This window comes from Puma concolor, chromosome E4 (genome assembly GCF_028749965.1).
Source record: "Puma concolor isolate L17-30 chromosome E4, mPumCon1.1.hap2, whole genome shotgun sequence".
Taxonomy (NCBI): Eukaryota; Metazoa; Chordata; class Mammalia; order Carnivora; family Felidae; genus Puma; species Puma concolor.
Window position 1 is genome coordinate 60076919 of NC_141683.1, and position 16815 is coordinate 60093733.

The 16815-nt window shown below is 46.9% G+C and overlaps 1 protein-coding gene across 2 annotated transcripts in view; it reads left to right on the plus strand.

The window, feature by feature from the left end:
- Nucleotides 1-14684: 14684 nt before the first annotated feature.
- The window catches only part of CD247 (CD247 molecule), a 75106-nt gene continuing 72975 nt past the window's right edge, over nt 14685-16815 (plus strand). Inside the window, exon 1 of one of the 2 annotated variants that reach the window (XM_086693453.1) lies at nt 14685-14874. In XM_086693453.1, the coding sequence (XP_086549579.1) occupies nt 14766-14874 (109 nt within the window). In that variant the 5' untranslated portion in view covers nt 14685-14765. The remainder of the gene's footprint in view (nt 14875-16815) is intronic. The other variant, XM_086693454.1, reaches the window with a different exon arrangement.

The window sequence follows — 16815 nt, forward strand, 5'->3', positions numbered from 1 at the left end:
TATCACTCCCTCCGTGTCATTTGCTTAGGGTCCCTTTTTATTCCACCTACAGCAAAAGAGGGACAGCATCGCCCCCTTAACCAGATAAGGGGTGAGTGTATCAAATGGTGACTGGCTTTTTGGCAGAGAGCAAGGCAGGCCGTGATCAAGAAAAGAGAGAGTAACTGGGCACCTGGCTGGCTCAGTCGGTTAAGTGTCTGACTTCCGCTCAGGACGTGATCTCACGGTCAGTGATTTCGAGGCCCACATGGGGCTCTGTGCTGACAGCTCAGATCCTAGAGCCTGCTTTGGATTCGGTGTCTCCCTCTCTCTCTGCCCCTCCCTGCTCATACACTGTCTCTCTCTCAAAAATAATAAACATTAAAAAAATTTAAAAACAAAGAAAAGAGAATACGGGCGCCTGGGCAGCTCAGTCGGTTAAACGTCTGACTTTGGCTCAGGTCATGATCTCACAGTTTGTGAGTTTGAGCCCCATGTTGGGCTCTGTGCTGACAGCTCAGAGCCTGGAACCTGCTACAGATTCTGTGTCTCCCGCTCTCTCTGCCCCTCCCCGCGCGTGCTCTGTCCCTCTCAAAAATTAATAAACTTTAACAAAAAAAAAGAATAAAAGTAGAAAGGGAGTGGGAGCGAAGACTGAGCCCAGATGGCTGCATTTGGCGGATGTTGTCTTGGCTTTGGGTCTGTGCTTAGCAGGTCAAGGCTGTTTGTCTTTACCAGGCCATGGCCGATAATTGGCATTTACTCTGTCTTCTAGTCCAGGCTCAGATTCCTTGGAGGCATGAAATGGGGTGGTGGCAATCCTTTATGAAATGCGGCAGGGCCCAATGAAATCAATGCACAAATAATCTGGCTTGAGGTTGTTAATGTCATGGTTCCCTTCTTAGTAATATTCAGACTGAAGGTCACAAAGTAATCGAAGAGCAGAGCCTACTTTCCTGTAGTGGGGCATGTTTTCAGTTTTAGTAATGAAAAAAAAACCATTCTCCTTTGTGCAAAGCTGGTAGGTCAATGTTTTTTAGGGGAATTCCAAACTGTCACTTCAGAGCAGCTGCTTTATAAATTTTCATCTGACAGGACCATTATAATGTAAGTCCTTTTTGGAATCAAAGGAGGTGTAAATCAATGAATAAAACTTTATCCTTTTCGTATATATATGTGTGTATGTATATATATATGTGTGTGTGTGTGTGTGTGTGTGTGTGTGTATGTGTGTATACATATCTGTATCTGTGTGGAAACATTTTTTTAAGTTTAAAAATTCATAATCTCACCAGCCAGCATGGCTGCGAATATTTTGATGTGTTTTCTTCCAATTTTTGTGTCCATGAAATATTTAAAATTTTTTTTTTCAACGTTTATTTATTTTTTTTTGGGACAGAGAGAGAGCATGAACGGGGGAGGGGCAGAGAGAGAGGGAGACACAGAATCGGAAACAGGCTCCAGGCTCCGAGCCATCAGCCCAGAGCCTGACGCGGGGCTCGAACTCACAGACCGTGAGATCATGACCTGGCTGAAGTCGGACGCTTAACCGACTGCGCCACCCAGGCGCCCCTCCATGAAATATTTAAATGAGATCAAGATCATGCTGTTTAGTGATCATATATCACACTTTCACTTAATCATAAGCTTGTTATGTTACCAGAAACCATTCATGAGAACAGCTTAGAATGGCTGCAGGATATTTTGTTAGATTGGGGTCCTCCGGGTACCAAATAATGGTCTGTATTAGCGCTCTGTTGCAGGAAACCTCGTCAAAGTAGTTGAAGCAAAAAGAGTTCACTGATCTTAAAATATTCCTTTCGAACTCAGTCTTCCTCTCCTGGCTCCTCTTTCCACTGTTTTGGTTTTAATTGCCGCCAATTTAATCTTACGGCAAAGGGGATACATCTTTCCCAGTGAGAGAATCGTTCCTGAATAATTCCTGTGTCCAGGAGTGGGCTTCCCCCATTGGCTGAGTTGGGTCCTGTGTCCTTCCCTGCAGCTGGGGGTTCAGAACGACAGGGACTGGGAGAATTTTGAAGCAGGGCTCCTGAAAGAAAAGGAAAAGTTAGGCTAATGAAAGGGACACTGGACGGACAGAAGCTAAGGACTGTTGTCACTTTCTCCAGTTTTTTTTTTTTTGTTTTTTTTTTAATGTTTAACACAAGCAGGGGAGGGGCAGAGAGAGAGGGAAAGAGAATCCCAGGCAGGCTCTGCACTGTCCGCACAGGGACCGTGTGGGGCTCGAACTCATGAACCACAAGATCATGACCGGAGCCGAAGTCAAGAGTCGGATGCTTAACCAACTGAGCCACCCAGGCGCCCCTCACTCTCCAGTTTTTGAACATTTAAGTGACTTCCAACTCCTCCCTGGTATTAGAGGAAGCTCTTTCTGCATAGAGTGTTTTCCACATCTCTGTTTATTTCCTTAGAGAGATTCCCAGCAGCGGAATTCCCACGCCAAAAGCTGTCAGTACCTGGTCCAAATTGCTCCTAAGAATTTATATCGATTATCAATCAGTCCTGCAATCGACATGGGATAGTGCGCACCTAGGGCGCTGAATTTGATAGGTAAAAATAACATGCTTTTAATTGACGACTCTTAGGTTACTGGTAACATTGGACATTTAAAAACTCAAATACTAGTTGCTTTCCTTTGCTTCAAATATCAAGTGGCAAGCCGTAGGCTGAGTTTTCTCAAAACTAAAGGTTATGATTATCATAGGACTTGATTTTACAAATAAGTTCATCCACAGCATTTTATCTCATCCTTGCTTGGGACACACATTACTTTCCCTTCTATAGGGAGGGAGTTGGAGTCCCCAGATGGTTAGTTTGGGGGTGTTCACGCCATTGCACCTTAGGCTGTCTCCTTAGCTCTGTCCCTAAGAATCCAGTGACTCCTCAAGCGGCTGGTTCATATGGGTCCTTTGAAGAAATGTTGGCATAGAAATGGCAAGGGTCACATGTCAGAAGAATGCACGTTTCACAGGTAGCGCACTGACATTTTGGGGGCAGACAGTGCCAAGTACAGGAAAGGGTGTGAGCTCAGGAGCCAAAGGGCTGTGTTCCAATCCCGACTCAACCACTTGGCCGAGTGGCTTTGGCAGGTGCTCTGCTGGAGGTCCCTTCTGTAGGTGGGCGATTGGCATTGGTTAGTCTCTGTCACCGTATTATTGTGCGGGATGGCCCGAGGCCACCCATTGCATCGATGAGCTGGTCAGCCTGTAGAGGTGCAAAGACCCGGCCATTTTCTGGGTAATAACACTGCCAGAAAGGTCACGCCTGTCATGTGTTAGTCACTGGCCTCCACTGTGCACTGGGAGCAGACCCCCCGCCCCCCTCCATGTGCTGGGTGTGTGCTATGTCCAAGGACAGGAGAGGGGGGCAGCTCTGGGACCCTGTGGTGAAACCTGGTGAGAGGTCAGGCCCCCCAGGCCAGGAGCTAGAAGAGCCTGGGGACTGCAGTGTGAACAGCGGTGGCTAGAGGTCCCCGTGGAGCTGCACTGAACTGTCTAAGGAAGGTGGCCCAGAGCAGGGAAATCCTGTTCAGTCCTCTCAACCCAGGGCCAGACCAGCTGCCCTGCTGGAGTTCAGGACCCCTGTTTGCCTATTTTAACTTCCTTACCTTTCCTTTAAGCTGGTGACCATCCTAAGGAGCCATAAAGGTCTAGTTGGGGACCCATCTGTCCCTGCCCAGCAGCCCCCAGAGGTGGGCTCCTTTCAGACTTACTCCTCGAGCGGGACACAGGCCTGTATGGCGGAGGGGGGGGATCCCCAAGGTCCAGGCTGGGCTGAGAAAGGACTTCCGAGCCACCAGCTGCCCCCATCCCATGCAAACTCAGTTGGTCCTTCCCCTTTGCAAATGACCAAAATACAGGCTGCATGAAGTCAGAGCCTCTCCGGTGCAATTGGACGGGGTGGAGCCCTGCAAACCAGCGGCAACCTGTGAAGGTCTAATTGGCTTTATTGAATGATTCCTGAATCAGGCAGCGTCTCATCCAGCAAGTGGAGGGGAGCTCCCAGGAGCTACACAAAAAGGGGGGCTTCTTTTTTTTTTTTTTCCAACGTTTTTTTATTTATTTTTGGGACAGAGAGAGACAGAGCATGAACAGGGGAGGGGCAGAGAGAGAGGGAGACACAGAATCGGAAACAGGCTCCAGGCTCCGAGCCATCAGCCCAGAACCTGACGCGGGGCTCGAACTCACGGACTGCGAGATCGTGACCTGGCTGAAGTCGGACGCTCAACCGACTGCGCCACCCAGGTGCCCCCAAAAGGGGGGCTTCTTATAGGCAGGAAGGGGCAGGGACAGGGAAAGAGTGGATTGCCTCATCTTTCTTTGGGGGAACAAAAGGGCCTTTGGGGTAGATACCCTCACTGGTGCTGACCAGAAAATTCCAGACTGACCAGTTAAGACTATGTTTGTGGAGAAGGCTGAAACTGCAATTAGGTTAGGCATGAAGCTTCAGTTTGGTGATGTGGGCTTAGCACAAGGGACTCCATTTTGGGTCTGTTGTGTGTGTTTGTGTGTGTGTGTGTATGTGTGTGTGTCCCTTATCTGGAAGCCTGGACCCAAGGCCATCGTCTGGCCTGCACCCTCAGTCTAAGTGCCGCAGGGCTAGGTAAGCTGGCAGGGCTGAAAGGGGAGGGCGCTGGACAGGCAGGAGTTGTTATACGTAAATATAATTTCCAGCTAGAAGGCAACACGCAGGGGCCATCTAGTTTGGCCCTTCTGTCTTTTCTTTTTAAAGACAAGAAGAAGAAAGTACTTTACTTTTTTAATGCTTCGATGACAAACACAAAGACATTTTTTATCTGACAAATACTCACCCAACTTCAAGCATGTACGAGGCATGGCACCAGGCAGCCCCCGGGAGCCACTTTTCTGGTAGAGGAGCCCACACCATTATTGATTTCTCAGGATGTTTTCCAGTCTCAAGTAATAAAAAAAAAATCCACCTCAAAGTTCGGCCCCTTCGTCTTTGAGCTGCAGACATCAAGGCTCAGAGAGGTAAAGTGATTTGGTCAAGGCCACCCAGCCAGGTAAGGGTGAAGCTGGGACCCTCTCCTGGGTTTGTGCATTCCCCCAGCAGCAGCTCTCTGCCACACCGCACTGAGGGGAAGGCCGTCTGGGAGAGTCGGAGGAGGGGATAAGCCATAGGAACGGTGGAGAATATCCGGGCTCTCAGATGCCCTGGCATCTCCCGGTTTGAAGCTTGCTCATTGTAGATGATGATTTTGGGTTTGCTCCGATGCCCAGGAATGGACTTGATAGGCTTCTGTGGCTACACTTACCGCCTCCACCAGCCCAGGGGCCGGATCCACACGGGGCAGAGGCAGTGCGTTCCAACGTGGTGCCCAAGAGCCGTGAGGTTCAAGACGAGGAAGCACACGGGGGCCCTGCCCAGGGACGGAGACCTCCCTCCCTCCAGAGGACTTGTCCATGCCACCCGCCCCATCAGCAACCCTCCTCACTCCCTTGGGGCACCTGTCATTCCCAGAAGGACTTTGCGCACAGCATCTCACCCCTGGAGTCCTTTCCCCAGGCCACGATGAGGAATGTCACCTCCCCTGAATGGTGTACATGGAACCAATTCTTCCCAACACCTATTCTGGGCACATAACGTATTTTACTCATTCCTTCAATCGTCCGCCGAGGAGCACACCGTCAGCCAGCACGTGGTAGGGCTGGGATTCGAACCCGGGCTCGTGTCTTTCCACTACTGCGGACCAGCACCGGGAAAACCTGAGTTCCAGTCCTGCTCCGGCCACTTAGCAGCCTTGTGACCTTGAGCAAATTACTTCATCTTTCTGAGTCTCGGCTTCTGTAACTATCAAAAGGGAACTGTACAAGCACTATTGACTACCTTGCTGAGTCGGAACGAAGAGTAAATATGACGCATACACTAGAGTGACCGGGGACGCAAGGTCCCCATTGAAGCAGAAGCAGCTCTCTTTCCCGTGGAAGCCCCTTGACTACCGATGGCAATTCGCAGTCGGTTAGAATTCTTCTCTTCCCCTGACAGCATCTCTTTAATTTTACCCACTTCCCAGCTTGTTTCTGCCACCTCTTGCCACCTTTGAAAATCTTTTAGGGGCACCTGGGTGGCTCAGTCGATTAAGCGTCCGACTTCGGCTCGGGTCATGATCTCATAGTTCGTGGGTTCGAGCCCCGCGTCGGGCTCTGTGCTGACAGCTTAGAGCCTGGAGCCTGCTTTGGATTCTGTGACTCCCTCTCTCTCTGCCCCTGCCTGCTTGCACTCTGTCTCTCTCTCAAAAATAAATAAACATTAAAAAATTTTTTAAAAAAGATAGATACCAGGTGCATCTAATCTTCACAGAGGAAGAAGGAAGGAGCTTCTTACAGCTTCTCTTTGGGAGACAGGACTGTGAGATGGCCTCCAGAATTTCCATACGTTGGTGTATATACACCCTGTACAATCTCCTTGTTTATGGGAAGGGCCTGTGAATATGATGAGATATCACTCCTGCGATTATGTGATGTTATCCTGGGTGGGCCTGACCTAATCAGGTAAACCCTTTAAAAGCAGTTTTCTCAAGCTGGTTGCAGAAGTGAGAGATGGGCTCTGGTTGGCCTGGGGGGAAGGCAAACATCATGCCATGGACTGCCTGTGGGGCCACATTCAAGGAACTGCAGGTTTTCTCTGGCTTCTGAAAGCAGTCCTGCCTAATAGTTTGCAAGAAAGTTGGGACCTCGGTTCCATATTTGTAAGGGAAAAGATTTTGCCAACAACCACAGACCTTAGAACAGGTTCCTGAGCCTCGGATGGGAACTGCCACCCCAGTCAACCTACCTTTATTTGAGCCTCACAGGAAGCTGAGCAGAGAATCCAGTCATGCTGTGCCTGCACTTCTGATCTACGTTACTGTGAAATAAGAGGTTTGTGTTGGTTTAAGCCACGAAGTTTGTGATAATCTGTTATGCAGCGATAGAAAGCTAATGCAGCTTCCAAAAATCTCAGTGTGTAAGTTAGGATCATTTGGTGGCAAGCAACAGGAACTTGCTCTGAGTAATCTCAGCGAAAAGGAAATTTACTGGAACAGTGTTCGTGGAGCCACAGACCACGAGCCGCTCCTGGGATGGGTCCAAACAGGGGAAGTGAACAGGGGGTGTTTCCAGGTCCTGTTTCACTCTTTCGGGGTATGAATTCCAGGGAGAATGCGGCTGATTTGCTTTCCTTGATTTGGCAGCCTCACCAAGACGGTAACCGAGGGACAATAGTTGATGCTTCAGAGCAAAATTGGAGTGACATCAGCAACATGTCTGAATAAGACATCCCTTGTTCATGTCCCACCCTTAATAACAATTTGGCATCGGTCCATGGACAAAAGTGCCCTTGTGGGAGCCCTGGGATCCAGCACCATATGCCAAGGGATCTGAGAGGAGTCTTGCCCACCTGTGCATCAGGTAACAGGCAGACAGGTCTCAGTCCCTGCTGTGGACCCTACAGGGACCCATGAACTAGCTCCTCTCAGCCACCATCTGGGAGCTCCTGGAAAACACTGCCTCAGTCACCCACAAAGAGAATCTTTGTGGAAGTCCAGAGACCAGAGAAGAAGTTGCAACACTGTTGGAAAAACAAGAAAAAAATACGAGTTTGGGTACATCAAGGTGGTTAAGAGGAACAGCTTGAATTTGTATGCGTCACCCCGCCCCTGAGGTGGCACAGCTCGGGGGCTAAGATCTCTTGGCCCCCGTGATTTCTCCTGCGGGGGAAAGTGAGAGCATAGGAGTGAGTGCTTGGCTTTCCCAGTTGTGAGGGATGCTGTTACGGAGTCTCGCTTCTCTCTTGTTCCATCCAGGCTACTGAATCACCAGCTACATGACTTGGGAAGAGACTGGGCATGTTGGCTGGGCAGGAAGAGACCGGGCAGATAGGACACTTGGAGCATGTTAAAGGGATGTGAATCTTACTAACTGCCTTGTGGATCCCGTCAAGAAGCCAGCCCATGAGCTGCTGGGGATGCCTTGCCTGTCGGTCCCCCCCAGCTGGCTCACAGACACCCCAGTGCTCTGGGTGCCTCGCTACACACCTGGCTCCCCGGGTGTGTTCCTGATGGTGCCAGTGCAGGCAAGTGTTGGCAGATTACCAGGAGTGTGCACAGAAGGCCAACCTGAATCTGTGGACCAGGGAGTGGTCCTTAGCTTTAGCACCACCCTTGGGAAAGCGAAAAGGAGGCTCTCAGCAGGTGGCCTGGCATGTCACAAGACCGAGAAAGGGCGTACAAGTTTATGAATTCTGCCACAGGAGGGAGCAAAGAGTGTGGAGCAGACATATCTACAGAAGGTTTGGGAAAGTCCCAGAATCCCTAGCACGGCTGATGGAAGATATTTTCCCCCACAGGCAATCAGTAAAGACTGGAGGAGGTCACTGCTACTTCAGATGTGAAGACAGCAACACAAAACTCCGGGGAACATGAAAAAGTAGTGAAACATGACACCACCAAAGGACCACAGTAATCTTCCAGTAACTGATTCCAAAGGCGTGGAGAGCTGTGTTTTACCTAAGGATTCAAAATAGATGTTTTAAGGAAGTCACTGAGCTACAGGAAAACACAGAAAGATGATTCAGGAAGTCAATAAAATGAGACATGAACAAAATGGGAATTTTAACAAAGAGAAATTAAAAAAATAAACAAACTCTGGAGCTGAAGAAGACAATGAGTGAAAAATACAGTAAAGACTGTCAACAGCAAAATAGATTGAGCAGAAAAAAGAATCTGTGTGTTGGAAGACTGGAACTTTGAAATTATCCAGTCAGAGAACAAAGAGAAAAAAATGAAAAAAAGTGAAGAAAGTCTACGTGATCCATGGGATACCAGCAAAAACAAACAAAATCAAACACAAACAAAAACAAAAAAACAGTTTGTGAATTATTGGAGTCCCAGAAGAAGAGAAGGAGAAGGAGACAGAAAGATTACTGAAAGAAACAGTGGCCAAGAATTTTCCAAATCTGGAGAGAGATTGGGATATCCAAGTTTATGAAGCTCATAGGTCATACGACAAACTCAGATTAAAGAGATCTTCTTTGAGACACATCCCAATAAAACTGTGAAAAAGAAAACATAAAGAGAATCTCAAAAACAACAAGAAAAAAGAAGCTGGTACCTTATAAAGGAACCCTTATAAGTTCATTAGCAGAGAACTTACAGGCAGGGAGAGAGTAGGACGATATATTCAAAGTGCTGAAAGAAAAAACTGCCAACCGACAATACTCTACCCAACAAAGTTAACCTTCAGAAATGAAGGAGAAATAAAGATTTCCCCAGACAAACAAAAGCAGAGGGAGTTCACCACCAGGAGACCTGCCTCAGGAGAGATGCTAAAAGGGGTCCTTCAAGCTGAAATTAGTAATGTGAAACATATAAAAACGTACAACACACTAGTTAAGGTAAGTGTATATAGTCGAATTCAGAATACCCTAATACTGTATTATGGTGCTGTGTTAACCATTTAATTCTAGTATAAAGGTTAAAGGTCAGGAGTATTAAAAATAACTATAGCTATAATAATTTTAATAAATACACATTTAATAAATAAAAATGGGTGAATTGTGACATCAAACACTTAAAAGAAGGAGAGCCTGAGTGGCTCAGTCAGTTAAGCGTCTGACTCTTGATTTCAGCTCAGGTCACGATCTCATGGTTTGTGGGACCAAGCCCTGTGTCAGGCTCTGCACTGAGAGCGCAGAGCCTGCTTGGGATTCTCTCTCCTTCTCTCTCTGCTCCTTCCCCTGCTCCTGCGTGTGCTGTCCCTCACTCTCTCTCAAAATAAAATAATAATAATAAAAAAAACATAAAAGGGGAGAGCAAAAGGGTAGAGTTTTTGTATGTGATTGAAGTTAAGTTGTTACTAGTGTAAGTTAGACTGTTATATCTAAAAGATGTTTTAAGTAAGTGTCATCGTAAATACAAAGCAAAAATCTATAGTAGAGTCACGAAAGATAAGGAGAAGGGAGTCAAAGCTTACCACTACAGAAAAGCATCAGTTCACAAAGGAAGGAAGCAAGAGAGGGAGAAAGAATCAAGGGAACTACAAACCAGCCAGAAAACAAGTAATAAGATGACGTTAGTATCAATAATTAACTCTACTAAATGTAAATGAATTAAATTCTTCAATTAGAAAACAGAGAATGACTGGATGAATTAAAAAAAAAAAAAAAGGCAAGACCCAACTATATGCTGCCTGTAAGAGACTCACTTCAGTTTTGTTTTTTTTTTTCAACGTTTATTTATTTTTGGGACAGAGAGAGACAGAGCATGAACAGGGGAGGGGCAGAGAGAGAGGGAGACACAGAATCGGAAACAGGCTCCAGGCTCTGAGCCATCAGCCCAGAGCCCGACGCGGGGCTTGAACTCACGGACCGCGAGATCGTGACCTGGCTGAAGTCGGACGCTTAACCGACTGCGCCACCCAGGCGCCCCAAGACTCACTTCAGTTTTAAGGGCTTAAAGTGAAGGGACAGAAAAAGATGTTCCTAACAGGCAAGTCAAAACCTAAAGAGAGCAGGGGTAGTTACACTTATATCTGACAAAATAGACTTTAATCCAAAAAAAATGTAACAAAGATAAAGAAGATCATTATCTAATAATAAAGAGGTCATTTCTTCAAGAGGACATAACAGTCATAAATGTATACACATCCAATGTCAGAGCACCTAGATGTAATTAAGTAGATACTAACGGATCTAATGGGAGAATTAGGCAACAGTACAATAATAATAGAGTTCAATACCCTGCTTTCAACAACAGACAGATCATCCAGACAGAAAATCAATAAGGAAACGTTGGACTGGAGCCACACTTTAGACCAAATAAACTTATCACACATATGCAGAACATTCCATCCAGCAGCAGAGAACACATTCTTCTCAAGTGCACATGGAACATTCTCCATGATAGATCATACAATAGATCACAAAACAAATCTTAGCAAACCTAAGAAGGTCAAAATCATACCAAGTGTCTTTTCTGACCACAAGGGTATAAAACCAGAAATCAATTAGAAGAAGAAAACTGGAAAATTCACAAATATGTAGAAATTTAACCACATAATCCTGCACTACTAATGGGTCAGTAATCAAAATTTTCTCAGGATGCCTGGGTGGCTCAGTTGGTTAAACGTCTGACTTCGGCTCAGGTTATGATCTTGCGGTTCAGGAGTTTGAACCTGGCGTTGGGCTCTGGGCTGACAGCTCAGAGCCTGGAGCCTGCTTCAGATTCTGTGTCTCCCTCTCTCTCTGCCTCTTCCCCGCTCATGCTCTCTGTCTCTCAAAAATGAATAAACGTTAAAAAAAATTAAAAAAAAAAAAAAAAGAATTGTACACCCTTATCACGTGGACTTAGCCTGGAGACTCCAGGATGGTTTCACACATGCAAATCCATAAACATGATACACCACGTGAATGGAATGAAGGATGAAGGTCATAGGATTATCCTGATAGGTGCAGAAAAAGCTTTTGACAAAACACAACCTCTTGTCATGCTAAAAGCTCCCAACAAATTGGGTATAGAACATAAGCACAAACCATAAGAGAAAAAATTGATAAATTGGGTATCATCAGAATTAAAACATTTCCATCAAAAAATACCATTAAGAGAATGAAAAAGCAAACCATAGACCATGAGAAATTACTTGCAAGCACAGAATTAATATTGCTTGTTTTAATGTTTTTTTTTTGCATTGAGATATAATTCACGTAACATCGCACTTACCATTTTAAAATGTAATCTGAATGACTTTTACTATGTTCACTGTGTTGTACACTATCCCACCATCTAATTCTAGAAGTTTCTGCCACCCCAAAAAGAGACCTCTTACCTCTTCATCCCTTTTTATGCCTGAATCACATTCCATTTGGGGGATATACCACATTTGTTTACCATTCCCTAGTTAGCTTGTTTCCAATTTGGGCCTATTATGATAATACTGTGTGGACATGTGTTTTCAATTCTCTTGGGTCTATGCCTAGAGGCATAATTTTTGTGTCCTATGACAACTCTGTTTGACTTCTTTGGGGAACTGCCAAATTAGTTTCTACAAAGGCTTTATCATTTTACATTTTCACCAGCAATGTATGCGATTCCAATTTCTTTGTTTTTTTTAAAATTTTTTTCTAATGTTCATTTATTTTTGAGAGAGAGAGAGAGAGAGAGAGACTGAGCATGAGCGGGGGAGCAGCAGAGAGAGGGAGACACAGAATCCGAAGCAGGGTCCAGGCTCTGAGCTGTCAGCACGGAGCCTGACGCGGGGCTCAAACTCACAAGGTGAGAGATCATGACCTGAGCCGAAGTCTGTTGCTTAACTGAGCCATCCAGGTGTCCCTGAGGGTCCCAATTTCTGTATACCCTCCCCAACACTAATTGTCTTTTTTATTTTAGCCACCCTAGGGGGTGTGAAGTAGGATCTCACTATGGGTTTTTCTTCTTCTTCTTCTTCTTCTTCTTCTTCTTCTTCTTCTTCTTCTTTTCTTTTTCTTCCTTTCTTCTTCTTCTTTTCTTCTTCTTCTTCTTCTTCTTCTTCTTCTTCTTCTTCTTCTTTTTCTTCTTCTTCTTCCTCTTCTTCTTTTCTTTTACCCAGCCCCCAATTCCCCTCCCCTCTGGCAACTGCCAGTTTGTTCTCTGTATCAAAGAGTCTGGTTTCTTTTTTTTTTTTAGTCTCTTTTTCTCTTTGTTCATTTGTTTTGTTTCTTAAATTCCCGCATACGAGTGAAATCATATGGTATTTGTCTTTCTCTGGTTGACTTCTTTCACTTAGCGTTATACCCTCTACATCCACCCATGTTGTTGCGAACGGCAAGATGTCACTCTTTTCTGTGGCTGAGTAATATTCCGTAGTTTATGTATACCATATCTTCTTTATCCGTTCACTTGTGGATGAATACTTGGGTTGCTTCTGTATCCTGGCTATTTTAAATATAATGCTGCAGGGGCGCCTGGGTGGCTCAGTCGGTTGAGCGTCCGGCTTCGGCTCAGGTCACGTTCTCGCGGTTCGTGGGTTCGAGCCCCGCGTCGGGCTCTGGGCTGATGGCTCAGAGCCTGGAGCCTGCTTCCGATTCTGTCTCCCTGTCTCTCTGCCCCTCCACTGTTCATGCTCTGTCTCTCTCTGTCTCAAAAATAAATAAAACGTTAAAAAAAAATTAAAAAAAAAAAAAAGAGTCGGATGCTCAACTGACTGAGCCACCCAGGCGCCCCTCATTGTGGTTTTAATTTGCAATTTCCTGATGATGAGTGATGTTGAGCATCTTTTCATGTCACTTGGTCATCTGGATGTCTTCTTTGGGAAAATGTCTATTCAGGTCTTTTGCCCATTTTTAATCAGTTTTGGGTGTTGAGTTGTTTAAGTTCTTCATGTATTTTAGATATTAACCCCTTATTGCATATGTCATTTGCAAATATCTTCTCCCATTCAATAGGTTGCCCTGTCATTTTGTTGATAATTTCCTTCACTGTGCAAAAAGTTTTTATTTTGGTGTATTCCCAATAGTTTTTAAAAATAGTCCCAATTTTGTTCCTGCTTCCCTTGCCTGAGGAGACATCTCGAGAACAATGTTTCCATGGCCAATGTCACTGTAGTTTTGCTTTGCATTTATCTAACGATGTTGAGATCCTTCTTGTGTGCTTATCTTCTTTGGAGAAGTATCTATTTTGATCTTTGGCCAATTTTTTTTTAATGCGTATTTATTTTTTAGACAGAGAGAGACAGAACTTGAGCGGGGTAGGGACAGAGAGAGAGAGGGAGACCCAGAATCTGAAGCAGGCTCCAGGCTCTGAGCTGTCAGCACAGAGCCCAACGCAGGGCTTGAATTCGTGAACCGCAAGATCATGGCCTGAGCTGAAGTCAGCCGCTTAACTGACTGAGCCACCCAGGCGCCCCATCTTTGGCCAATTTTTAATTGGGTTATGTTTTCTTATTGTTGAATTGTAGGAGTTTTATTTGTGTGTTGATACTTTTAGTGGAATGGGTTGATTCGTTTACAAAGAATTGTAGTCTTCTTAAGATTATCAAAGACCATAGACTTTTCCATATACCCAGGTCCCTTCTGCATCCTTCAGTAATGTTTTAAAATGTATTTCATATAGATCTAACTAACACTTTTCATTACCTTTGTTTGTAGGTATTTATCTTTTTATTATTGTAAATTATGCCAGTGTTTCAATGTTGACGACCAGCAAAAGCATTTGAAATACTATGTGGTTCCAACTCAAGGCCAAGTTTGGGTCTGTAGCCTCAGATCTACTCCAGCCATTTGCTTTACAGGTAAGGATGCTGATGTCTAGAGACGCTGAGTGAGTTACTGAAGGCCACACAGCACCTGGGTAGCAGAGATAGGCACCAAAGCCCGGGTATTCTGTCTCTGCATTTCTCCTGGATCCAGAGCTCTGCCGTCTCACCAACATCTATAAAATATGTAAGTCCAGGAAAATGTCCTTGCACGCATTGGGAACTCCTGTTCGCCTAGGGACTGGCTTCACCCATCAAGAGAGGAGTTAGATAAAAATTAGACAAAAATTAGGAGAAAAGGAGAGTAAAGCAATGGTTAAATGAGAGAAAAAGCAAGATGTAGACACACACACACACACACACACACACACCCCTCAAACCCTCAAACCTCCAGAGCTTCCTGCCCGTGAACCGAAAGGGGGAGTGCGTTTCTTGGCCTTGCTGGCAGGTGTCTGCCTTCTCAAAGGCCCCACAGTCCTCTACTTCCTGAGGAGGCAGCAGCACAAAGCAGAGAGACCGTCTCTCTTCTGGGTCCCAGCCATGGCTGCCACAGCCTCGGCCTCCTGGTGCCACCCTGGGGGAAAGGACAAGGTGATGTGGAAGGCGCTTGTCATCATGGCCCTGCTGCAGGCACAGCTCCCAGGAACAGGTAAGGCCGGACAGATGGATGGCAAGGAACTTCCAGAAACTCTTCTTGCGTGTGTGTGTGTGTGTGTGAGGGGGGTGGTACGCAGCGGAGGGGTAGCGAGGAGCTGGCGTCTCTTTCGAAGCTGAGCAGGTTGGATCTGCTCCCTTGCAGCCGAGCTGGGCATCGGCTCAGACCCAGCTGCTTCAACGCACACCTGCCCCCAATACAGGTGTTTCTAGTGCTAACAGAAGAGAGGACAGTCCATGGAGGGGAAAGGACAGGGAGGAAGGGGGCAGAGGAGCGACTGAGGCAGGCCCAGCGCGGAGAAAAAGAGAGGGAGTATTTAACAGACGCTGGATGGGATGAGAACACATCAGCCAGGCCACTTTTCATACTGCGACGCTCGTCTCGTCTCTGCGTCTTCTCCTCGTTCCCCCTGGCTGGCTCCGTCACTTGGCCTCTTTCCTTTGTCCTTTGCCAACAAAAAACACTTCTCTCGGTCAGACGGGGTCACGGCTGTGACTCTGGCTGACTTGAAGCACCTGGACGGGGCAGGGACTGAGCAGCGATGTCCATGAAGGACAGAAGGGGCCTTCCTCCGGGCCCGTGTCTCCACTCAGCTCTGTCATGGCTGCCCCTGCCCCCCTCCCCCCCCCCCCCCCCCACGGCCAGGGGCTGCCCTGGGACACACCCATCGTGGCTCAGTGACTCACCCACCACCCTCACTGCAAGCAGCCCTCTATCTGAGGCCAAAAAGCTAGAGACGCTGACGGAACGTAGGGACGGATGAGAGGATGTGACCTGTTAAGTCGCCATCGTAACAACCGACCAGCGAGAGAACTTACTCCTCACCTCATTTTAGCTCGCGGAAGCGGGGCTTTTCTAGAATCCTTTCACTGCCACCGTGTTGTCTAGGCCACATTATGAGGACCACATGTGAAAAGAAAGACAAAATAGACTGTCTCAGGAGATTGGTATCATGGCATTTTTACCAGAAACAGGACCAGCTGTATTTGAACCTAAAGACACAGGAAGACAGGTCACAAACACATGTCCCTTCTCCACGTCACGGGTCACCTCAGTGCGGGAGAGCGTTTGGCGACAGTGCTGAGAGGGCAGGGGAGGCCCCTGGTGCTTCTGTTCCTGACAGGGAACATGGCACAGCCCCAGCCTGACACCTCGGGGGTTCTGAAAACTCTGTAAGGTCGCAGCGTTCTTCTCGGAAGAGCCTTGTTGGGTGTGAGTCACACGGCCCTGTGAGGTGAGGGCCCCAGAGCAAGTCCCGGGCCCGTCCTGTGTGTGGGGGACAAGAGGGTCCCTGATGCCACAGTAGCCAGTGAATTCAGTGATTTCAGGGGAACAGCTGACGGCAGTGGCTTCAGACCCTGGGCTTCAGGCCGCGAGGTACTTCTACGCGGTTTCCTCACCGGTCTGTTTGTGTTGGCCTCGGGGCCAAGGTAGCAGCAAACTAGAGTTAGATGAGGGAAAAAAAAAAAAAAAAAAAAAGCTGCTTGGGTGGCGGTGGCTGCCACGCGTGACAAACAAGACCCCACCCAGCAGACGAGATGCGGGCCATGCCCAGTTCCACGCACAGCGCCCAGGAGGAAGAAACAGGATGGACGGGATTTTCCATCGTGCTAGGCCCCTTGCTGTGCTGGTGTGGGGACGGCCCTTTCAGCTACTCCCCGAGAAGGTTCTTCCAAGCGTTCAGCCCAGTTGAGGTGACGTGAGGAGAGACTTGGGCCTGTAACCCCCAGGGCTGCGAATGGCATCGTGTTGCCTTTACAACTTTGCTCCGCGGAAAGGCCGCTGACAGAATTTGAGCTGAGGTCTCTCTTTTCTTGCTCAGTGAAGTCACCTATCTCCAAACTCTTTAAAAAAAAAATTTTTTTTTTAATGTTTATTTATTTTTGACAGAGAGACCGAGCATGAGCGGGGGAGGGGGAGAGAGAGGGGGAGACA